At 41.0% G+C, this 23,076-nt stretch overlaps 1 protein-coding gene across 1 annotated transcript in view; it reads left to right on the plus strand.

Annotated features, from left to right (window-relative positions):
* The window catches only part of LOC109994197 (protein tyrosine phosphatase non-receptor type 14), a 43,229-nt gene extending 20,199 nt beyond the window's left edge, over positions 1 to 23,030 (plus strand). Inside the window, exons 4-20 of the mRNA XM_020647426.3 lie at positions 5,122 to 5,219; positions 6,958 to 7,025; positions 7,413 to 7,483; positions 7,595 to 7,682; positions 7,776 to 7,864; positions 8,035 to 8,122; positions 8,304 to 8,386; positions 8,613 to 8,673; positions 9,352 to 9,430; positions 10,893 to 11,362; positions 11,456 to 12,757; positions 14,663 to 14,803; positions 15,915 to 16,133; positions 18,214 to 18,342; positions 18,593 to 18,827; positions 19,545 to 19,708; positions 21,129 to 23,030. Coding sequence (XP_020503082.1) covers positions 5,122 to 5,219; positions 6,958 to 7,025; positions 7,413 to 7,483; positions 7,595 to 7,682; positions 7,776 to 7,864; positions 8,035 to 8,122; positions 8,304 to 8,386; positions 8,613 to 8,673; positions 9,352 to 9,430; positions 10,893 to 11,362; positions 11,456 to 12,757; positions 14,663 to 14,803; positions 15,915 to 16,133; positions 18,214 to 18,342; positions 18,593 to 18,827; positions 19,545 to 19,708; positions 21,129 to 21,257 — 3,514 coding nt within the window. The 3' untranslated portion in view covers positions 21,258 to 23,030. The remainder of the gene's footprint in view (positions 1 to 5,121; positions 5,220 to 6,957; positions 7,026 to 7,412; positions 7,484 to 7,594; positions 7,683 to 7,775; positions 7,865 to 8,034; positions 8,123 to 8,303; positions 8,387 to 8,612; positions 8,674 to 9,351; positions 9,431 to 10,892; positions 11,363 to 11,455; positions 12,758 to 14,662; positions 14,804 to 15,914; positions 16,134 to 18,213; positions 18,343 to 18,592; positions 18,828 to 19,544; positions 19,709 to 21,128) is intronic.
* The last annotated feature ends 46 nt before the right edge of the window (positions 23,031 to 23,076 follow it).

Below are 23,076 nucleotides of genomic sequence, written 5' to 3' on the forward strand. Positions count from 1 at the left end.
TTCTTCAGCAAAACACATCTGATCCTGTTCCTCAAAATATTTTCTCAAAAATTATTTGAGCTCTGAAGGATGTTTCTTTAATGTCTGTTCACCTCCACACATGCCCTGTGTTCTTTTTAAACAAATATCTTTGCGAATGACCTACAATGTTGAAGCTATTAAAAAGGAATTCTGTAGATGACGGTTTTGTAGCGGCTTCACACGAATGAAATACCTTAGATTTACACACATTTTCTTTTTATTATACTGCAGCAGCCTCTACAAACTTCTTGACATGTAGTATTCATACACCTGGGAAATACTACTTTGTCATAACTTTGTGATTTTAAATGGTAAGCGTTTTATTCATAGGCAGTCTATAGTGCATAGTCTGTTCTTTTAAAACACTGTTTAGAGGATTGTTGCCTTGAAGATACAGAACAACATATTAAGTTGTCCAGTCTTCATATCACTGTGCAAAGGACGTTGTGTCAAAATAGTGAAAAATAAATATACATACTGTATATAAAAAGATAATTTGACATAACTTGCATGAAAAAGTACTTTTATGGTATGATACCTATTATTTTTCTGTTGAAGAATTTTTCTGAGATGCAGCTTGCATTTAGAGTTGAAGGAAGAGTTTTGAAATCGTGACAGAATCTGAAATGTGCATATTTAGCATGAATGCGACTTTTCATTTGAGAATGTTAACCTGTAAATAAGAGTCATACCTTTTTTCACATTAATGTCTAACATTAACTGTGTTAGGGGGGACCACATCTTCTAACAGTTGGAGAGAATGTCTAATAGTCATGTCTTTGTAGTGTATATGTGTTTGGGTGTATCATCTTGAGACATTTGAACTGTGCCGCTGTATACCACCACCGATTTGATATTACTCACTATTTCCCCAGTTTAACTTCCTGTAATACGTTTCCCAGTCTAAAGAGCCTGTCTTTGCAGTGAAACATTTTTTTTTTGAACACACAAACATCTTGAAGAAGGTGTGTGCGGTTGTAGTCGTCTTCCTCTCTGATATAAATGGGGGGCAAAGCAGCCCAGAGAGAGAAAGTGAAGTACCTAAACAGAGAGCTGTTGACTGGATAAAGGCCAGCTGGTCTCAGCAGCCCCCCAAGGCTAACGGCAACAACAGCCTTGAAATCTTAGCTTTGTTCAGCTAGTTGTTGCTTAAAGACACACACACACACACACACAGACACACACACACACACACACACACACACACACACACACACACTGATTCAACACATTTCAAAGTGAAAATCCTTCGCCCCGCACAAGCTGCCTGGATTCATCCAGGGTTGCGGGGGTGGTTGGGGTCACACCACTGCAGAAGGGGAAGGGTTGGAAACATATGTACACACACACACACACACACACACACACACACACACACACACACACACACACACACACACACACACACACACACACACACACTCACACATACACATACACATACACTCACACATACACATACACATACACATACACACACACACACTCACACATACACACACACTCACACATACACACACAAACACTCACACATACACATACACACACACACACACACACACACACACACACACACACACACACACACACACACACACACACACACACACACACACACACACACACACACACACACACACACACAGGCATGCATGCATGCTTCACATATGCTCACAGACATGATGTCCAGGCCACTTGGACATCTGGCAGCATGTCTTAAGCGGGGTTTGAACATGCGTGGGCATATGAAAGGCTCTTTGTGTCTGTGAGGCTGCCTGGAGTTCCAGCAGAGCACTCACTCCGCCATGCTGGAAGTCACAAGTCACCCTGTGAGGAAACATCTACCTCACGTCTGTGTATGTGTGCTCACCTGTTAATATAGCAGAATGATGTCATAATGACATATGTGCCAGATGTGTGCCACCTAAATGACGTCTTTGTGGACATGTCCTTTGTGAGCAGGCTTTAATGTAGTATTCAATGGTGACTTTTAACCAACTAACTTAATAACCTTTCAACAAGATGGAAAACACTTTTACATTAAGTTAAGGTTAGCTGTAACTGAACATCTTATGATAAGTTTCAGCATAGGGTCAGATGAAATATGAATTTTGAAGTAGTTATTGAATGGTTGTATATCTTACTGTCATTAAAATCCTAATTATGCAGCATTAAGACTGGACAGGATTCTTTTTTTCAAAATTTCAGACATCTATCATATTGTTTTTTAGCCTCATGCATTACTCAGGGCCTGTATAATTTGTCATTGGACTTAAACTGAACTTAAATATGTGCTGATGCAGGTGTATGGACTGGACCATTTACCACTTTGATACCAACTTTATAAAATCCCTTAACAACACTAATTTATCGACAATGATGATAAATGTCTATTACGTGACAATTTCAACATGCAACAAGTTGAAGATTTGTGTTTTCAGTGGCTAAATTATAACCAAACTGAACAAACATGCCTGAAATGAGCCAATATGAGGAAGAAAATACATAAATAACATTGTTTCATTTATATTTGTCAACATAAACTTGATCATCAATCCTCCCCATACGTTTATGTGTTTGCTTTTACTGCCCAACAGAAATGTTGAATATGTGGCTGATATAGACATCCAACATCACAGGCCTTTCAAAAATATATTTTTGTTATAATCGCCGTTAATGCCCCCAGATAAAAGGAAAAATAAAGCAGCCAAAAGCTTGAAAAAATGCTTTAGTTTGAATAAATATCCATCACTTTAAAACAAACTAAAATCTAAGGCTGGTAACAATTTGAACTCCCTCAACATGCCCAATTTAAGATTAAGTAAAGTGTATCTTGAAATTCAACTTATGAAGCAATGTAGGGTCTATTCAGAAGTGAGTCTTAACAACGTACCCTATCTGAATATTTACATTCACATTGCTCCATACTATCTGTTCTACTACACAAAAATGTGTGTTCATTTAGTTATAACCAAGTAACAACCTATAGATGTACTCAAGGTGTGCACATTTTTAACCTCTAGACAAGTTTTTTTAATTGTCAGGAGCCTGAAAGGTTGAGAACCATGGTTCTATAGGCTGTTTTGTTTTGCTGTGGCTCTCCAATTAAGAACACTCTGAGACTTCTTTTTACGGACATTCACCGTCCCGCTTTCACTTGTTCCTGGTATCCAACATTATATCATCTGCCTCTCCTCCGCTGGCCTCTCGTATGTATAAACATGATCATGTTGTGACCATTAAAATCAGAATGAGCACCAATCAGTGTCAACCACAACATTTCCCCAGACCGCATACAGAGAGAGCATTGGGAAAACATGGTGAGTTTGTAAAAACAAAGTCCACAATCATTTGAAGGGTTTTGTGTTCAGTGAGGCTCCTCCCCTCCAGACCGCATCTAGCTCCTCCCCCTTGCTGCAGCCACGGCGGTTGGGGTTGGCTAATTAGAGGGTTGCCACGGGAACGGAATGGCAGCTTAGCCAACGGGTGTAATGACAGGGTGAGGGAGGAGGGCGGGGTCAGATTATAGACCCTGGAGTATGCTGAGTGGAGCTCAAAAAAGAATAGAAGGAGAAGTGGGGAGAGATTTGAGGAAGAGTATGAGCATGAAATATGTGGGGAGATAAAGGAGGGCTGCTTTTAGTGCAGAGATGAAAAAAAACAAAAGACAATTGAGGAATAAAGTGTAAAGGATGTGTGTTGCATGAGAGAGAAAAAAATCTGTGTGAATGACTAAGCATGTATAGCTCAGTGGTTTCCCATAGAGCTTGGAGAGGATGCCAGAGTACACAAAGGTCTCTCTGACTGTGTATAAGTGTGTAAGTGTGTGTTTGCAATACAGAAAAGGTGTCTCACAAACCTCACATTGGAAAGACTTAGTCCACAGTCGCCATAGCAACAAACAGGAAACGGTGCGCGAGGTTTTTGTGCAGTTGAGTCTGGTCACCCTGACAGTTTCTCTCTTTCCCCCTGTGTGGCCACTCCATTCTTCAGAAGACAAACATCCAGTCGGAGCGAAGCTAAAAGTGGACAAAAGTAGACAAAAAGTGGACAAATTTGAGGAGCTGAGTATTTCAGTATATTAGCCTCTTGGTTTTGGGGCTTTTACCACGTTTTGTGAAAGCTACAAGTTGGATAAACAATCTGAACTGTGTCATCATATCAGCTTATGTTTGGCAAAACCAGCACAGCCCAAAACCGCAGTTTGCTGAGTTTGCCTCAATTTCACACTGCAATTGCAATGTTCTGCTTTCATCCAGCTGGTGGGCCTGGGCCGACAATATTTAACTCAGTTCTTTTTTTTGTGTTAGCTCCATGTAGCGTGCATCGTGTTAGTCAAAAATGTACAAAACAGTGAACGATATTATTCCTTTACTGGTATACATTTGGGATTCCTCTTTAGTCAGGAGTGAGTCAGTGGTATTTCAAATAGAGGTGATTCACTCATTCCTCTCTAGGATTCTGCAACAGGCTTCTCTGGTATTTTTTTATCCGGCTAATGCTGTTGCCAGTACTGTCCTGACGCACACTTTCTGTTGCACAAACCAGAAGCAGAAGAATAAGTCTTTGTGGTTTCTCAATGGATGTTTTGCAATCCTTTAGTTGCTAATATGAAACGCCATGAGCTCAGCTCTTCTTAGTCTTTTTGGAGAACGGCGTTGAACTGGAACAAGTATGTTTTCCAACTTTCATGTAATTGGTGTTCAGAGACAGTATGGCTAGCTGGAAAATGATTTTAACCACCAACCAACCAAGTTTTGGCGAGTTTTGAAAATCTTTACAGATTAAGCTATATACTGTAGTAACACCCAGCGTTAACAGCCATGCTAGCAGGCCTGTATTTAGCCACATCGCTACATTGGTTCAAAAGCGACTGTGACATCAGCATGCTAATCAGTAGTGATTAATGTGTGCTAATATAGAACGTAACGGAAGATATAACCTTGCCTACAGCCTGCAAGCTAGCAGTGCAAAACAAGTGCATGTTTTTGGGGGCCCCCAGTGTAGCATCTCACACTAAAAAGTGTCTCATTCCAATAATGCTTTCTTTCTGCTTTTCTTTCTTTGTTTTTCTGTTCCTCTTTGCTTCTTTACTTCAAGGTATCAGTATTACCTGCAGGTAAAGAAGGAAGTGTTGGATGGACGTCTCCACTGCACAGTTGAACAGGGCATCAGACTAGCTGGCCTAGCAGTACAAGGTAAGATACGCTCGTACACACACACACACACACACACACACACACACACACACACACACACACACACACACACACACACACACACACACACACACACGTGCATGACAAACATCCCTGTGAATATTCTACTAGACGGAGACAGGCGCTACAAGAGAGAAAGACTGAGCACAAACTCACACTTTCTAGGGTCATCTTGACTTTACTTCCTAATATGGCTGCATACCACTGGCAGAGCCCAGTCCACTTGAGTTCCTATGGTATCAGTCTTAACACACACACACACACACACACACACACACACACACACACACATGCATTATACACACACACACAAACTTACTCCATCTCCTCTGTCTTGTTCTGGGTGCTGTCTGTGTCTCAGGGGGAATGTAAACAGACTGTTAGCTTATCACTAGTTCCAAGGTTAGCACCAGGAAGACTTTTATCTTTCGGGAGGCAAGAATCCTTTGCTTCAGTAACTTCCTTTTGTGGGAGAGACAAAAGAACAGTACTTAGCACGTGTTTGCTAAATCTCTCTGGAGACCTGAGGATGCGGTGAAGGTGGTGTGCAGGTGGGGATATTACAGGTGTACTGTCAACATTTTCTCTCTCTAGACTTTTAAAAGTAAGGTGCAGAATCGTGACCTGTTTGGGAGCTTGCTGGTAACGTGAATGGAAAAAAAAAAAATCAGGAAACAATTAGACAGTTAGCTACTCCTTGCTAATTAAGCTATAAAGTAGTCACTGGCTACTCTAAATACAATTATTAAACTATTAGCGGAAAAAAATCAAATTAATTCTATGCCACTCAAATATGGCACCAGTGCCTCTGTCATTCATAGTAATGTTATAAGCCAAGCAACATGTAGCTCATGTGAAGTTGTAGATTTCATACTTTACAATTTAAAAGTCAAAAACCTTCTAGATCAAAAATATCATACGTAGAACAAGGTAAAGGTGTTGTTATTATTATTTACTGTTGGCTCTTGGAAAAAATGCAAAGGGACTTTCTAATTGGAAAATACCCTTGGCTGTTTTAATAACTGGAGAGTTTTATTTATTATGTTTTTGCATGTTTTTGCCATATCGATGAGCTAAGTAGACAAAAAACTTTTAGATGAAGGGCAACAGATATGTTTTATTTCAACAACATATATAAAGACCCAGCTCTTTCACAAATACCTGCTAACTTAATGATGATGGTCTCCATATTATTGATGATGATGATGGTAATGACGATGATTTTTGTTTGATAACGGCGACTTATAAGATGGTTTCTATTCTGATTAGAGCTCTCAAGAACTGCCGTCAATGTTGTGCTTTGCCTCTGGTCACTTCCTGTCAGCACCTGTGTGTCCAATCGGACTCAAAGCTGATCGTTTCCTCTTACTGACATTGTTCCCCTTTTTTCTAGATCCTTGCTTGTGTTGTACTTACTCTCTGATGTATGTCGCTTTGGATAAAAGCGTCTGCTAAGTGAATTGGAGAATTGTGGAATTTTCTGGTTTCTCACAACACCTGGAGAGTTATTTTATTTACTTACTTTGGGCTTCATGGCTTTTATTAGACAGACAGGACAGTGAATAGAATCTGAAATCGGGGAGAGAGAGAGTGGGGATGACATGCAAACTTTGGTTTCAAAGTCTTAGAATGAAAGTCAACACACCAAAAGAAACATAACAATTTTGGTTTACTTTATTTTATTTTATTACAAACGTATGTCTTTTGTGTGTTTCAGCTGACTTTGGAGACTTTACCCAGTTTATGTCTCAGGACTTTCTCAGGGAGTACGTGCTCTTCCCGGTGGTAAGTCCTCAAATTTTGACTGTTTGAACATGTTTGCGTGTCTCTGTGTTCTGCCTGAACTCACCTGTGGTACCTCATCGCTCTGCATAACTGATTGACAGGCATAAAATGGAGAAATAATAAGCGAGAATTGGCACTGGAAGGATAAAGTTGTAGTGGAGTGGATATTACATTTTTTCCTTGGTACACTGGTTGTTGCTAAGGCACTGACTAGAATTTAGATGCTGACATTTGATTGGATGTTGGAAAAAGGAGGAGGAGATGGTTTACTCGATTCGGGTTTTCTTTCCCATGAAAGTCTTTACATTTCACCTTTACATCATGTTAACATCATCATTAATCCTCCATCACATTTTTTAACTTCTATTTTCTTTTTTTGTCTCTCAGAACTGGTCAAATGGAGACGAGGTGCTGGAAGAGTGGACCCAGAAAGTTGCTGAAGAGCACAAGAGTCATTGGTACTGTTAACTTTATTTTATTCTGATTGCACTTGTGTGAACATGTGAAAGAGAGAGGGAGAGAAAATGAAATTCCTTGTACCTGGTACTATATGTGTCTGTACTTTCCAGTCGAATGCAGACTGCTGAAGCAGAGTTGCTGTACATCAAGGAGGTGGAGAAACTGGACGGCTTTGGCCAGGAGAGCTTCGCTGCAAAGGTAGGAAACACTCCAACACAAACGCACTAAAAAGTTGCATATGTATTTTATTGTGAAAGGACTTTTCTTATTAAATTCTTTCTTCTGCTGCAGGACAACTACACAAATGATATTTTCATTGGCGTGTCCTTCATTGGAGTGTTTGTCAAACACAGAAATGGTAGATCCATCATGCTCCACAAGTAAGTCCCAACCCTTATTTGTCTGTTTTTTTTAGCCTGTATGAAACCATCTGCTCATGGGAAGTACAGTTTATACAAATACATGAATCAGCAAGTAAATATTATGAACTATGTGTGGGAAAAATATAAATCATTTCACACATTTTTGTGTGTTTCCATGTTTTTTACAGGTGGAAGGACATTGGCACCATAGCACACAACAAGTCAGCCATCACAGTGGAGATAACAAGCCGAGACGACACCATCATTTTTCACACAGTGAGTGTTGTGTCTGCAGGCGGGCCTCAGCACAAACAGTACACACACATGCTTAACGCAAGGTTCTCTAGTGGGAAGTTAAAAACAGAAATGTTACCAGATATCCTTGCAAAGAGACAAATACCGAGGCAATGTTGGTCTTGATTTTCTATAAATACTACGGCTGTTTTTGTTTTTGCAGGAGGATATGGAAATGGCCAAGTACATCGCTCGCCTTTTCACGGCCAGACACAAATTCTACAAACAGAACAAGATCTGTGCAGAGTGAGTGTCGAGGCCATCAGACGGCACGGCTGAAGGCCGATTTTATATCCAGTTTTATCTCTCATTTACTTTCTCAAATGAAGTGCACCAACCTTTTGAAGGTTGAGGAAAACAATTAAGAGCAAGATAAACTCAGTAACAATAACCTTTTAATTGTGAAAGAGTGTTTTGGTATTTTTAGTTGTTTCAATTTTTTTCCAATGCCCATGTGTTTGTTTCTCTTTAGGCCCACTCATTCACCTGCACCAATCAGGAGGAGACCCACCTGGACCCACCGTCTATCTTTGGTAACGTCAGAAGAATTGTCTTGCTTTGATAAAGTTCACTGAGACTTGTTTTTCCTCTGTGGTTTGACAGAGGCCTGTGTATTATTGCCTCTGGCCTGTATAAATGACACCATTAGCCAGGACACAGATGGAGAATTTGGGAGGAAGACAGAAATGGCCGTGGTTAGAGATTTGACCTTGCTCTCCCACTCAGGGCAGCTCTTAATTGTGCCATGGAGCCTTTGGTTTTAACGCGCGTTGGTGGTGCAGTGGGTGTTGTTGGAAAGTTTGCAAGGGTGTTGCTTGGAACTGATTTCCGGTGCAACAATGAAGGCAGTGATTTGTGCGTCTCCCTCCCTGCTGGCCAGACAATGGCTCGGCTAAATGTGGCACAATAGCTGTACAGTCGGTCCACCAGAGTGCTCGAAATTCACCCAGATGTCTGTGTGGAGAGCCGCAGGCATTGGCGGTTGACAACTCTGGGGCACTAGAGTAAATCTGAGTAGGTCAGAGTCACCAGTTGTGTAAAACAGAAAGAAAGTAGCTTACTTTGAAATCTTAAAGCATAGAAAATATTGAGGACATGTGCAGTTTATTGTTCAACTAAAGACTGGCCACGTAATAGATCATGATAAAGTATATTTCTAAGGAAAAACTGTATTGCATCCTCTCAAGTTTGTTGTATTAAATGTGTTGCAGCCGCGTCCACAGTCCTGTAACTTCCAGTCAATGCATTCCCAGTATGGAGAGCATTATCAGGACACACAGAGCTCTCAAGGTACGTGTTAAAGAACTATACACACTTGCACACAAACACACACTTTTAAAGTTGTTCCAACCCCCTTGGTTCACTCTTTTGACCACAGTGTGACAGAAGATTTTGAATGGAGCTAATTGTGTCTTTCCCATCAGGCGTGTGACTCACACCCCATTTGTACTTTTAACGATCTCCCAGCCAATTAGAGCCCAACGTTTGGGGTGCAGAGTGGTGACCTCATTTGTGCTCCACTCTTTCATTGACACGTTCACACACTCGGTCGGCCTTATAATCCGAAAGCTTGACTCACAGAAAAACAGAGCGAGTGGAAAAACATTCAGGGTGTGCTGCTGTGCGTGGGTGGGAGATCATTCTGTCGTGTGACCTCAGGCTTCACACTTGGATTGTGTGGATGGAGATTATGTGTGTGTGTCTGCTTGTGGGCTTGAGATAGTTTCACACGAGAGAATCCTCTGTGTGAGAAACAAAGAGGAATAGTATGCATACCACAGTTGCCTTCAACACGGTGGGAAGAAGTTTTTCCAAATCAGTTTTGTCCTAAGAACTACCAGTGAGGGGACTTTTTTTTTTCCAGGGGGGGTTAAATGCAATGCACCCAAAAAATATCAGTTAAGATTGCTTACACCTTGAGGGTGTTGCAAGTTCTACCTTTTGCTCAATGCTCTTAACAGCTAAGAAAATAGAACCTAAACACTTGAAAACACTAGGAACAACTTAAGTACAATTGTGGCCAATAGTTTGGTCTCCTTCACTTCAAATAATCACGTTATCTGGCTTTAAAGAAAATTGTGTTCCTACTTGATGCTTTGAGTAAATGGTCCATGTTCATCCTGCTTTCATACAATATATGTTCCTTCTTTGTTTTGTGTCTTTTTTTGTCAGCTCGAACATTTTCTGATCAGGGCAAAACGCTTTCCCTGGCTACATCTCAAGATGTTACAAAAAGTAGAAAAGTCAGCACACTCAATGTCCTTACAGTCTTTTAATCTGGGTAGAGCAGCTGTGTACTCCCCAGCACACTTTTTCAGAGAGCCTTCATCACATCTCAAGATGTTACAATACTGATTTTACTCTCCACTTTCAGCAGGAATAAAAAGAAACTCATCCATCACATGCAATCACTAACCCTTACACCTAACCCTAACCCGGTTTTGTCTAACCTTAACTCTCTTCTAGTGCTGCAGTGTTTTTGTTTATCACCCCAAGACAATTTACCCAAAACCTGTTCGATTTTATAGGTGCGCAAAAAAATATGTTATCAGTTCTGTTCATTGATTGGCCAACTTTCTCATTCCCAGTATAGTATTTTAGGGCGATACTGATACCGGTATTTGTACTGAAACAACTCTAGGTATCATCGTCATCTGATATCCACTGCATACTGCTTGTTAGAGATGAGTCAAAAATATATGTAACAAAAAACATCTTGATAAAAATGATCTTCTCTGTCTTCCATCTGTAGACAGTATCTTACATGACGACCCCTACTACAAATCAGAAACCAGTCTGGACCACTGCCATATGGACTTTCCCTTCAGAAATGGCACCGTGCCAAACGGCAGCATGTACAGCAGCCCCAGCCTGAGCTCCCTCAATCATTCTCAGACTTTTGTACCGCCATCCCCCATGTCTTCAAACCTCAGCATCCCTGGCAGTGAGCTCATGCGACCAGACTACATCCCCAGCCACCGCCACAGCGCCATAATCGCTCCGTCCTACCGGCCCACGCCTGAGTACGATGCCGTCATGCGGCAGAAGCGGCGCATGCTCCCTGCTCACCATGACCTCCACAGCCAATCTCTGCGCAGCCTGAACATCAGTAATGCGTGTGCGTACCGCCAGCCTGAGGCTCTGGTCTACAGCCAGCCAGAGATGAGGGAGAGGGGCCCTTATCATGGCCTGGGGCCCAGCCCCGGGCCATACACACCACAGGTATAGGTGGATGCTCTGTCTTTGATTCTTTCTTTTAAATTCTTACGCTTTACTACACCTCACACCGTTTTTTTGTGTATGTTCACTTTGCAGATCAGCTACAGTAAACCAGTGTCTCATGGCCCCCATCAGGGAGGACCTGCCAGCAGCCAGGGCCCCTGTCACTCCCCCTGCGTTAATGGAGGGGGAGGCAGTGGCGTAGTTGGAGGTGTTGGAAACTCCATCTCTCACACTGTCAGCACCCCCGAGCTGGCTAATACCAAACAGCAGGGGACCAACGCCGGAAGCTATGCAGCTACAGCTAACATGCTGAGAAACCACATGTCCCGGCCACCTCCACCTTACCCTTCTAACTCTTTCCGCCCAGCCACCAGCACCCCTGACCTTGCCAGCCACCGTCACCGCTGCATTGGGGGCAGCAGTCCAGAGCTGGTGACCCGCATGGTGCAGCTGTCTGTGAAGACTTTTCAGCCGGACAGCTCAGCCGTAGTGCACCAGTCTCTACAGGAGGTGAGTGAACCGCTAACTGCAGCTGCCAAGCATCGCTCCACCCTAGGGAAGAGACACAGCATGGAGGTGATCAGCAGCATGAGGGGAGGTGGAGGGATGGAGGGCATAGTGATGAAGGGGATGAACCCCCCACTTCATCGGAGGAACACTCTTAGAGAGCATGTGATGCCCCCTCAGCCTCAATCTGTTTCTCAGCCTCAGCCCCAAACTCCTCAGCCTCCACCTCAGCAAACCCAGGAGCTGCCCATCCAGATGCCTCCACAGAAAGCCCCTGAGGCCTCTGTATCACCATCTGCCTCAGTGGCCTACCAGCATCAAAAGACTCTCTCCAATGCTACCATGCTCATACACAGCAGTGAGAGTGAGGAAGAGGAGGAGGAGGAAGAGGAGCGGCCCGAATTGGACGTTCAAATCCCGAATCTCAATGAGGACATCAGTATCAGTGCTCAGCTTCAGGCTGCCCTGGCCAAGCTGCCCAACAAACCCCCTCCTGAGTACCCTGGTCCACCTAGACCTCCTAGCAACACCCAAATCCGCACCCATCCTCACAACCACGCCCACCACCACAACCACAACCAAGGACAGCAGAGCAGCAACCAGGGAGCAATGGACCCAAGCCAAGCTCTGGGACGAGCGCTCAAAGCTGGGCAGAGCTCAGGAGGTGGCGGGCCTGGAAGTAGTGGTGTTGGTGGTGCAGGTGCTGGTGGGACACTGACCCGAGGGGACCAGGGTGGAGTGAACGGAGCCGTTTTGGGCCCTTCCATTTCAGAACCGGACCTGACCAGTGTGAAGGAGAGGGTGAGGAAGGAGCCAGTCAAAGAGAGGCCAGTGTCAGAGATGTTCTCCTTAGAGGACAGCATAGTGGAGAGGGAGATCGCTCAGAGGGTAAGACAATCACTCTGAAATCTATTCTATTTGATGGGGATGTTATGGTTTATGTTTCCTCTAGATGCAAAAAAATAATAACAGCATAAAAGGTCATCATCCCCTTATTATGTACTTGGTTTTACAGAAATATATAAAAACAAAACCCTCTCCTTATTAGTGCTAAAATAATTTAGAGCAATACCGGCAGACATATATCAACTAAAATCTGTAAACATTCATGTTTAACAGATGTGAGGGTGTGCTCCTTTTCTATTTCTTCAATTATTTTGAATCAGAATCAGAAATACTTTATTAACCCCGGAGGGAAATTCGGTCATTGCAGTTGCACTAAAACACAAGCAGCAGAAATATAGTTATATACAATCAAATATTCATAAAACAGTAATTAGATTAAAATATCAAGCAATAAGAAATAAGTTGTGCTTTAGGAAAGCGCAGAGAGTGAGGACAATGTGGACTATATACACATTTGTAAGACTATTGCACAGTTTATATGAGATTACATTTTGTATTGATGGACATATTATTATTATTATTATATTGCACAGTTTAAATAAATAATGAATAATGGAGGAGGTTACAGTTTTTTTAGTGTGAGATAGTCCAGGGTCAGACGGGAGGATAATTGAATTGTATATTTTGTAATCAATAAAGTTATCTTTGTGTTGTAAAGGGGATTATAAGATGGTAACTATATCTCGGGAAGTGTGGTCGTAGTTTAATTTCAAAATGTCTAACTTCACTCCAATAAAGTAAAGTAATCAACAAGTTATGGCCCATACAACTAAAATACTGCATTCTCTAATCAGTATTTGAATTAAGTATTAACTGGCTTGATCATGCTATAATGTATATTTGTGATATTTTCAAGTCATCCATCACAAATGCAGAACATCATCCTATACTGAGCAGAACTCTACCATGTTGTTTTGTTTACAGTCAGTCTGTTGTTTGCTAGCTAGTTTCATGGCTAATCCGGGGTTCAGTACCTGAGAGGGTAGCACTAGGCTCTGAATCCCACCAGGCAGCTAAAACCATTATAAGTCCCTCAGATTACTCTATTTGTTGGGTGTTGTTGTGTATGTTAGCGTTCTAAGGTGAAAACGTTGGACAGAGTCCAGGCAAAGTTAAATAATGTAATAGCCTGACTTTGTTGCAGTAAACCTCTCTCTTGAGAAACGAACTGGTGTGGCTAATATTGAAAACATATTTGAGTTACTTCCATCCCAAACTCGAAAGCTGTTATCCCTCATTTATACCAGCTGGTTTATCTCATACCTAGAGGCCACCCCAAGCTGTTGTTTTGACTGTCAGACGGGGGATAAAGGAGGTGTGGAGGTGAAGGGTGGAGTTGTCCTGGAGGCTTAATAGCATCAGATTAGGAGAGGTAATCCGTGGAGGAAGGAGGGACTGTTCAATGTGGGTCAGAGTTTGGCTAGAGAGGGGGAAAAAAAAGACAGAGGGAGTGTGTGTTCTGTGAGGAGAAGGAGCCCAAAGAGGTAGGTGGGAATACACAAAGGACTGAGAGAATGAAAAATATTTGAGGAAGGACAAGATGAGGATGAAAGCAACAAAATAATTTGAGAGCGAAGTGAGACGGATAAGGAGCTGCAAGTCCGCAGGAGGATTGGTACAGCCAGGTTTGTCCTACAAGCTGGACACATGCACACACACACACACACACGCACACATGCACGCACACGCACAAACTCTTACACACAAACAAAATCATTCACAAACAGCTCATTCACACATACACTGAACTGCACGCCAATGTCTCCACACCCACCTCAACACACATATGTGCAGGCTCAGTGTTTTGAAGGCGTTGCAGGTCAGTCAGTCGTATAAGTGCTATCCGTACCTGTATCAATGATTCCAGGATTTTCCTCTTTCCTAAAGACGCTGGAACGACAGAAGATGTCGGTGGACTCCATTAAGGGGCCGCTGATGATGGCCACCCTCAACGGCCTCTACGTGGTCCGCATGCCTGTCCCAGAGAGTCCTGCAGAGGATGCTGCCAAGGCTGCGACTGATGAAAGGGTAAGATGCCCACTTTTGCTTATATGGGTCTAGTTGCATGAGGTTTTTGGATATAATTTTTTTTAAACGGTGTTTAAAAAGAATTTTGAGTTAGAGCAAATGTCAATTTTTCCTTGTTTTTCCAGTTAAACAGCATGTGCAACTGATTGATATTTGACCTTAAAATCTGAGGTGAATGAGAGGGTCTTTGTCTGTTGTATCTTTCAGGACTAGAGTAGACAATCAATCTTTCTTCATGTACATTTTTATGGCATAAAATCATTGGAGCATTGTTTGTCCAATTGCTTCAAAGCAATGTGAACAAATGGTGTGGAGACTGGAAGTATGTTAATCCTACAATCATACAAACGCTGGTATTCTCAATGACATATTTTCATTCAATTATAGATTTTAAATACCTTCAAAACCTTTTGATAATATTGATTGAAGAATCAAGGTGGATTCTTTTTACTGACAGGTGTCTCAGCTGTAACAAGAAAGTCTGGCTGAAGATAAGTCACTGTAAAACTTAAAAAAACAGTCTCTAATGATCCCTCTTTTTTGATGCATTGCATTTCACCAGTACTGTCTGTCTGCTCCTTTTTGAATGTGGAAGTGTGAAACCCAGCCTTTGTCCCGACCCGTTGCTAAGCTAACGGGGGCAAGCACTAAGTGGGCTGTGGAACGCGTGGCATGGTGGTGCTTATCGCCTCTAGGCCCATTGGTATGTTAAGAATGTGACCCGAGAGAGAGCGAGCAAGCCCCACAGAAAGAGAGCGAGAGAGAGAGAGAGAGAGGAGGAGAGAAAGATGCTGCCCTCTCAAACATGACTGGCCTAATAAACATGGATGAATACCACAGCTGTACATTTTGCTCTTTTACAGCTATGTTGATTCCTTGTAGGTACTTCAATGGTTACTCAGAGTGAGTGATAATGAGAGTTAAGAGATGTGGATTTTTGTTATAATGATATATTTGGATTCTCCCGGTCTGAATAGTCTGAGGTTTGGTGGAATGTAAATGAAAAAAAAAATCCCCCTTTGAGAGTGAAAGAGGAACCTCTGAGTGATGTGTTGCTTGGCGTTCAATGACAAACAGCCCTTTCTCTTTCTTTGTCTCTCTGTCTCTGCAGTGCAAGACCTTGGAGTTGAAACTGGAAGAGGAGCGGGTCTTCACTGAGTACGAGCAAGTTCCCAAGAAAAGGACGGATTGTGTTCTCACCACAGCGACTCTGCCTGAAAACACTGAGCGCAACCGTTTCCGCGACGTCATTCCGTACGAAGAGAATCGTGTCGAGCTCGTACCAAACAAGGAGAACAACACGGGCTACATCAACGCCTCTCATATCAAGGTGTGCACAAGGGGTCAAGGGTATAATGTTACAGGTTTACAATTGTCAGGGCTTCCTGGTAGCTCAACTTGAACAGTGTGTACCAGATGTACCAAGACCGAGTTACTTCTTAGAATCGGCCCCTGGTAGGACAGAAAGCCTCGGCCCTTTGCTGCATGTCATACACACTATCGCTTCCCCCATTTCCTGGCTGTCTTATGCAGGCTTCATCAAAAAAATGCAACATTGGCTGGAATAAAAAAATCATTTTTTTATTTTAAAAGGAACTTTTAGGATGACCAAAGTGCCCATTTCTGTATAATACAGATTATTTTGGTAACTGAAGCAAAACTTTAAAAGTTTTTTTTGTGTTGCAAATTTTAAACACTAAGAAAACAAACATAATTTTACAAGAATAAACTTGATCTATAAAGGAAATTTTAAACTAAGAATATATGGAAAGACATATTCTATATATCACCTTTATGTGGAGAAATAAAACTCAGGAATAGCAAATACATGAGTACAAAAATGAAGTTGAATGTGAGATCATATTTGTAATAATAAGGAGTAAGAGCCTTAATTCAAAGCTTTTTTGAGAAGTTTTGAGTGATGATATTGTGAGCCTCTCCAGTCAGGGAGTTGCAGATATGAGTAAAACCTTTAATTTTGATCCAGGCTGAACCCTGCCTGAGGATCTGAGGCTGCGCTCTGGATCATAGGGTGGCAGGAAAACAGCAATGCAGCTGGGAAGTCAACTTTAAAGTGCTTTCAATTTATCAGAACATTTTTTAAACCATATCTAACAAGTGAAGAGAAAACTAGAGCTGCTACAATCTCGTATTTCAGATTTTGTCAAAGGCCAAGATGGATTTTGTAGAAACCAACTGATCGGAAATGTATGCAGGGTTTAAGCTAATAATATCGGAGTACTATAATCTTAACATCTATATAAACTATATAGAAACTACATAGAAACTATATGACCCTCCAAGATAAAGTTCCAGAGAAAAAAGAACAGAAAAATATGGAATCTGGTCCATATATATGTGAACTAGGTCACAATGACAGCCTGGAGTCAGACTTAACAATCTGTGAGTTTGCTATGTAAATTCTTTATCTCATTTAAGTTTATACGCAAATCTTAATGAAAGCCACAGTCTCAGAATGCTTTGCAACACACTTCACACTGCAAGAATAAAAACAAAAAGCTTAAAACCTGAATTGTTCAGCCCTCTGCTAGCCTTTGTTGTGGTCTTTCCTAAGCAGCGTACAGCTCTGAGGGATGGAAGAAAGGCAGCTGCTGAAGGCTGTTTGGCCCTTTAAGCTTGCAGAGGAATTCCCAAAGAATGTGGTCCAAACTCCAAACCCTCTTAAGTCAACCTGAGCTGCTCTCACTAGCTCTCTATTCATGCTTACAAACAGCGTGTATGCATGACTTTGCATTTCATGTGTTTGCCTAATTGCAGTCTGCTGTGTGAGAACGATCACCAAAGCGGCACTGAATCGCTGCCTATCACCATGTAACCCTCTTACTTCCCCTTCCCTTCATTTAAGGTAGCTGCAGCAGAACAAAAGGCCTTGTTTATTCCCCTCATCCATCTCTTAATGCAGTGTTTACAGTCACGAGGTGGTCTCAGGAATTAGCTGGGAAATGATGTAATGGCAGTCAGAAGTCTGGGGGTTGTTGAAGATGGGACTTTTTTTAAAGTGCTTTGAGGTGTGTTGTCTTTGATTATTAATGAGGGAACGGTAGAAGAGGCTTGTTGGTTTTCAAATGAGGGAAAATAATTAGTGTTGAAAATGATGTTAATACTGCCCTCTAGTGGCGAAGGAGATAATTGTTTATTTACGTGAACAGCAAATTCTAACCTGGGAATTTTTGTGGGGCTTTGTATTTAAGTAAGCTAAATTTGTGTTTAAACAAGCTTAGGTATTTGATTGTGGAATTTTAATAACTAAAATCTCTGCATGAACCAATTGGTTCTTTGTGTGTGTGTGTGCGTGTGTGTGTGTGTGTGTGTGTGTGTGTGTGTGTGTGTGTGTGTGTGTGTGTGTGTGCGTGTGCTCGTGTGTGTGTGTATGGTTGTGCGTTTCTCAGGTGATGATCAGAGGGGAGGAGTGGCACTACATTGCCACCCAGGGCCCGCTGGCCAACACCTGTGCTGACTTCTGGCAGATGGTTTGGGAGCAGGGGGTCAACGTCATCGCCATGGTTACAGCTGAAGAGGTACTCGCTCACACATAGACACAGACATGTACTCACATGGCACACACAGATGTGGATATTTCTAGCTGTGGACAGGTAGCATCTATGTATATATATATATATATGTGTGTGAGAAAAATATCAACATTGAGAGCTTGTTTGTTTAATATCACTGAGTGTTAAATTGTTAGTGAAAATGTAACTTTTTCACTCTCCCAATCCCCCTTTGTTCTTTTTTTCCATCTTCACCATCAACCTCTTTTCAATCCAGGAGGGCGGCAGGTCCAAGAGTCACCGCTACTGGCCCAAACTGGGCTCCAAACACAACTCAGCCACTCACGGCAAATTCAAGGTGACCACCAAATTCCGCACCGACTCAGGCTGCTACGCCACCACAGGGTTAAAGGTCAAACACCTGCTGTCGGGCCAGGAGAGGACAGTTTGGCACCTGCAGTATACTGACTGGCCTGAGCAAGGCTGTCCTGAATATGTCCCGGGATTCCTTTGTAAGTTGGATTGTGTTGCTCTTGTCATAATCTGTTACTGTTACATTACATAGTCAGCTGCCACAAAATCTGATTGACATATTTGATGTGCCCTGGATTTGTTTGACTGTTTTAATGATATTGAAAGATGTGTTATGTATCTTGTTTTATTTTAAATATTGTATCAAATCGCACAATTCTGACAAGAAATAGTTCAATATTTGTGCAGAATCCTCACGTCTCTTGCACACTGTTAGTAAGAACTGAAGAGTCCCAACACTCTTATGTATTTGAAGTTAACATGAAGCTAAAGCCAGCTGGTAAAAAGCTCTGCCTAGCATTAAGACTTAAGAGCAGGCAAAGACACATGCCTGACTCTGTCATTAAAAAAAACAAATCAACCCACCAGCACTTCCATTAACATGTTTATCTCGGTTGTTTAGCCTGTGCAATAACTGAAATGTAAAAGGATAACTTGTGGTTTTACCTTTCACAAAGTCAGACTAGCTGATTCTTCCTTTGAATCCCGTCTTTGAGCTACATTAAGCTAGCCACCTCATCTTCTATTGGACAAATATGAGAAGTTTAAAAAAAAAAAAAAAATCCTACCTAATTCTTAAATGACTTGTCTAAAAATATGTTATAATAAGATAACTTGTTAGCTTTAAATCCTGTTCAACTGATTTTTTATTCCGCCTGAAAGAAACACCCACTTATTCTCCTTCTTCTCTCTTGTAGCCTACCTAGAGGAGATCCAGTCTGTGAGGAGACACACTAACTCCATGCCGGACACCTCAAAGAGCCTCAACCCCCCTGTGGTGGTGCACTGTAGTGCTGGGGTGGGTCGCACTGGAGTGGTCATCCTCACTGAGCTCATGATCAGCTGCCTGGAGCACAATGAGGTGGGTGACAGGGGGGCTTAAAGGTAGCAGTCAGCGCAACATATTCATTCATAAATATATGATCTTAATGTTTTAAATAAGAATATTGTCTTTGTTGAATTAAAACGGTGTTTGAAGTGTATTTATCTAAAGTGTTGTCACATAGATAAGTGAGTGTGTTATACAAAAGATTTGAATGTTGAAAACTGGGGGAACACCTGAGTACGGTGACTTGGAAGTACAAACCAAGATTACAAACTGTGAAACACTTTACAATGCTTGAGACAAATTTGAATTATGGAAAACATTTTTACTTTTTATAAAACAAAATTACAAAAGGAAAACCACTTTTACCAAGGACAAAATCAATTTGAATATTAGAAACAAATTTGCATGAAGCGAAACATTTTAATGAGACAAATTTACAAGTGGCTGAATAATTTTAACAGTCCCGAAACAAATTTACACTGATAGAATCGTGCCAGAAATCATATCAAGGTTTGCACAAGGGGCCTGAAATGAATTGACTTTTGGTCATAGTTTGTTTTGGCAGAAAGACTGTGCCAAACTAAGTTTTTGGGGGCTGAATGATTTTGTTTGTCTGCTTTGTGACACCCACCTGAGACAGTTAACAGAGTCTTTCTGTCAAATCAAATGAATTGACCGCTCTCAGTGTTAGGTTCGTAAAAGTGTTTTGCACCTTGTAATTTTGTTTATAAAATTAAAAAAAATATTTTCCAAAATGTAAATTTGTCTCAAGCTTTGTCAAAAGTGTTTTCACACTCTGTGGTTTTGGTTAACACTTCCCAGCCACCGAACCTGAGACCATCCCAACGCACCATGGTGTTGCCAGTTTTCTAACATCTGTATTTTAAGGCTCTGGAAAAACGTTTTTTTTTTTTTTTTTTTAAACGTTTTTTTTAAAAGTAAAACTTCTTAAAGGGGCTATATGTAACTTTCAAAAATACTGCGTTTGTAGCGATACCGCATGGCCGTTAGGCGAACTGCACCGGTAACCTGTTGCCCGCTCTCCCTCACGTGCTCGTCAAACGTCACATGACCTTCAAGTTTTTTATAAAGATAAAGATTTTTATTCCATCTCTAATCAACCAGATCGTAGGAAGCTCCAGACTGTGTGACTGAAAAATGGAATCACTGTGGTTTTAAAGATAGGCCTTATTTGTAAAACCTGTTTAACTATTTCTGCCCCAAGTAAATAAAACGAGTGAATCCAGGTTTAGAATTTCACTCAGTGAATCCTCTTAAGTCAGCAAATAAATGGCACATGACGGGGTAGGTTAATGAAGTAATGAGGCTCAACAGTATAGTATACTAAACAAACTAAAAAGATTCCCTTTCACTTTGTTCCTTTTCCAGATGTATTTATTTATTTTATTTTTTAATTAACATATTTGGTGTTTTTCTTCTTCCTCCCCTTCAGCCAGTGGAGGTTCCCACCATGTTGTCGGGGCTGAGGCAGCAGAGGATGCTGATGGTGCAGACCATCAACCAGTACAAGTTTGTCTACCAGGTCCTCATCCAGTTCCTCAAGAACTCCCGCCTCATTTAGGACTTGGATTGTGACTTTTGACCTTAACGAGTACGGTACTTAAGATTGCCACATGTACAGCACAACCTTGTTGGACGCAGATTCAGAGGTTCATGCTGAGACTTGTGACAGTATGTTAATAGAAATTCTTGTGGATTTTCATACAAACTCACCTCGAGGGAGGGAATAATTTGTGTAGGCCTGTATACAAATTGACGACCATTTGTCCTAATCAGTGTGTTCAGACCCACCCGTTGTTTTTTTTAATTCACATTGCGGCTGACTTTGACAGGAATATCTTAAGACATCAGATGTCAGTATCAGTTTGAATGATTGCCTTCCTGCTACATATCTCATTCTTTTTTTTCAGCCATCTCTACAAATGGCAATACGATGCATGAACAGTAGGTGGCAGCAGTATTATGACTATTTTCTCTAAAAGAGTTTGCCAAACAAAAGTATTCATGAAATCACAGAAAATGTTCCTTTATTTCTAACAGAGTTTTGATCAATACAGCAAACATTATCTTCAACATTGTGACAAATGTTTAATTTATTTTCTTTTAAGATTGTGGTCACCTCTGCCATCAAAGAGAGGAGCAGTGACAAGCGCGTTGATCCTTCGTCTGTCTCTTTTTTTGTTGCTTTTATGATTCAGTCTTGTCTTAATGTTAACTGTACTTTTCCAAAAGCCTTCTTTTTCAATGTCAAAGGGTTGATTCCTCTTTGTTCTCATTCTATACATTTCTATTGAGGTCCCTCCTGCACATACAGACACATTTCCTTGTTACTAGAATCAGAGTCCCTTCCAATCCAATATGTCTTACCACATTTCTGAACTAAAACATTTCAAGAGTCAAGAAACGGTCCAATAAATTGGACATATTTTAGAACTATCCAGTATTTGTTTTACTGTTTTGCAAATGCAATGGATAATTGTGTATTATCTAAGTAGATAATGTCATGTGCCTTATTAAAACATTAAAAAGAAGGAGAGAACTTAATCCATGTTTAACCTTCAAAGATAAAATCTTTAAATCAGTATTTTATAGTCTTTTGTTTTGATATAAGATCAACAGTAACATTTCAGATCTCTTACCTAACTCTCAGGTAAGGCTTTGTTAGCAGAAGAGCGCCGATGTCTTTTATTTTGAAGGGCAACAGTATAAAAGTGACTCACAATGGGCTCTGCTTATAAAAGCAGCCATTTTAATGATCTGATCCAAACACAACTGTAAACAATGTTGCCATTCCCCTCGATCAATGCCTGTTTATAGAAAAAACATTTCTAAAGATTTCATTTGACGTGCTATTTTGAATATTCCTTTTTTTTAATTTTGCTGAATTGTAATTCAAATTCTGCAGTGTCCAAAGTAACTTTATACATGTGAGAAAAGATTTCTACAAATATTTTATATAGTTTCTCTTTTTTGACTTGGTACCATACAAATACCGCAACATAATAAACTATGCATGCATTTTTATATTTCAATGTATATATTCTCAAATAAGTATAAGCTTCATGCTCTCTTGATATACAAGTGTTTTGTTGCACTTCTGTTCTCTTTGTGACAGTATTTCCTCACATGGCATTCCACTGTTTGTTTGTTTATATTTAATTTTTCCTTTTTTTTTGTGGCAAAACTCCCAAAAAACTTTTCAGAGTATGTGTACATATGTTTTGTATATGCGTTTTCAGTACATCAAGTCTTTTTGTTTTTCTCTCCCCAGACGTGTATGAAGCTGTCGTACTTGCTTATTATGCAATAAAGCCTTATTTTCTTTAATAATGTGGCCACAGATCACGTATGTTTGATCTTTAAAACCTTTTTTCTTTAAG

This window comes from Labrus bergylta, chromosome 15 (assembly GCF_963930695.1).
Source record: "Labrus bergylta chromosome 15, fLabBer1.1, whole genome shotgun sequence".
In the NCBI taxonomy this organism is placed as follows: Eukaryota; Metazoa; Chordata; class Actinopteri; order Labriformes; family Labridae; genus Labrus; species Labrus bergylta.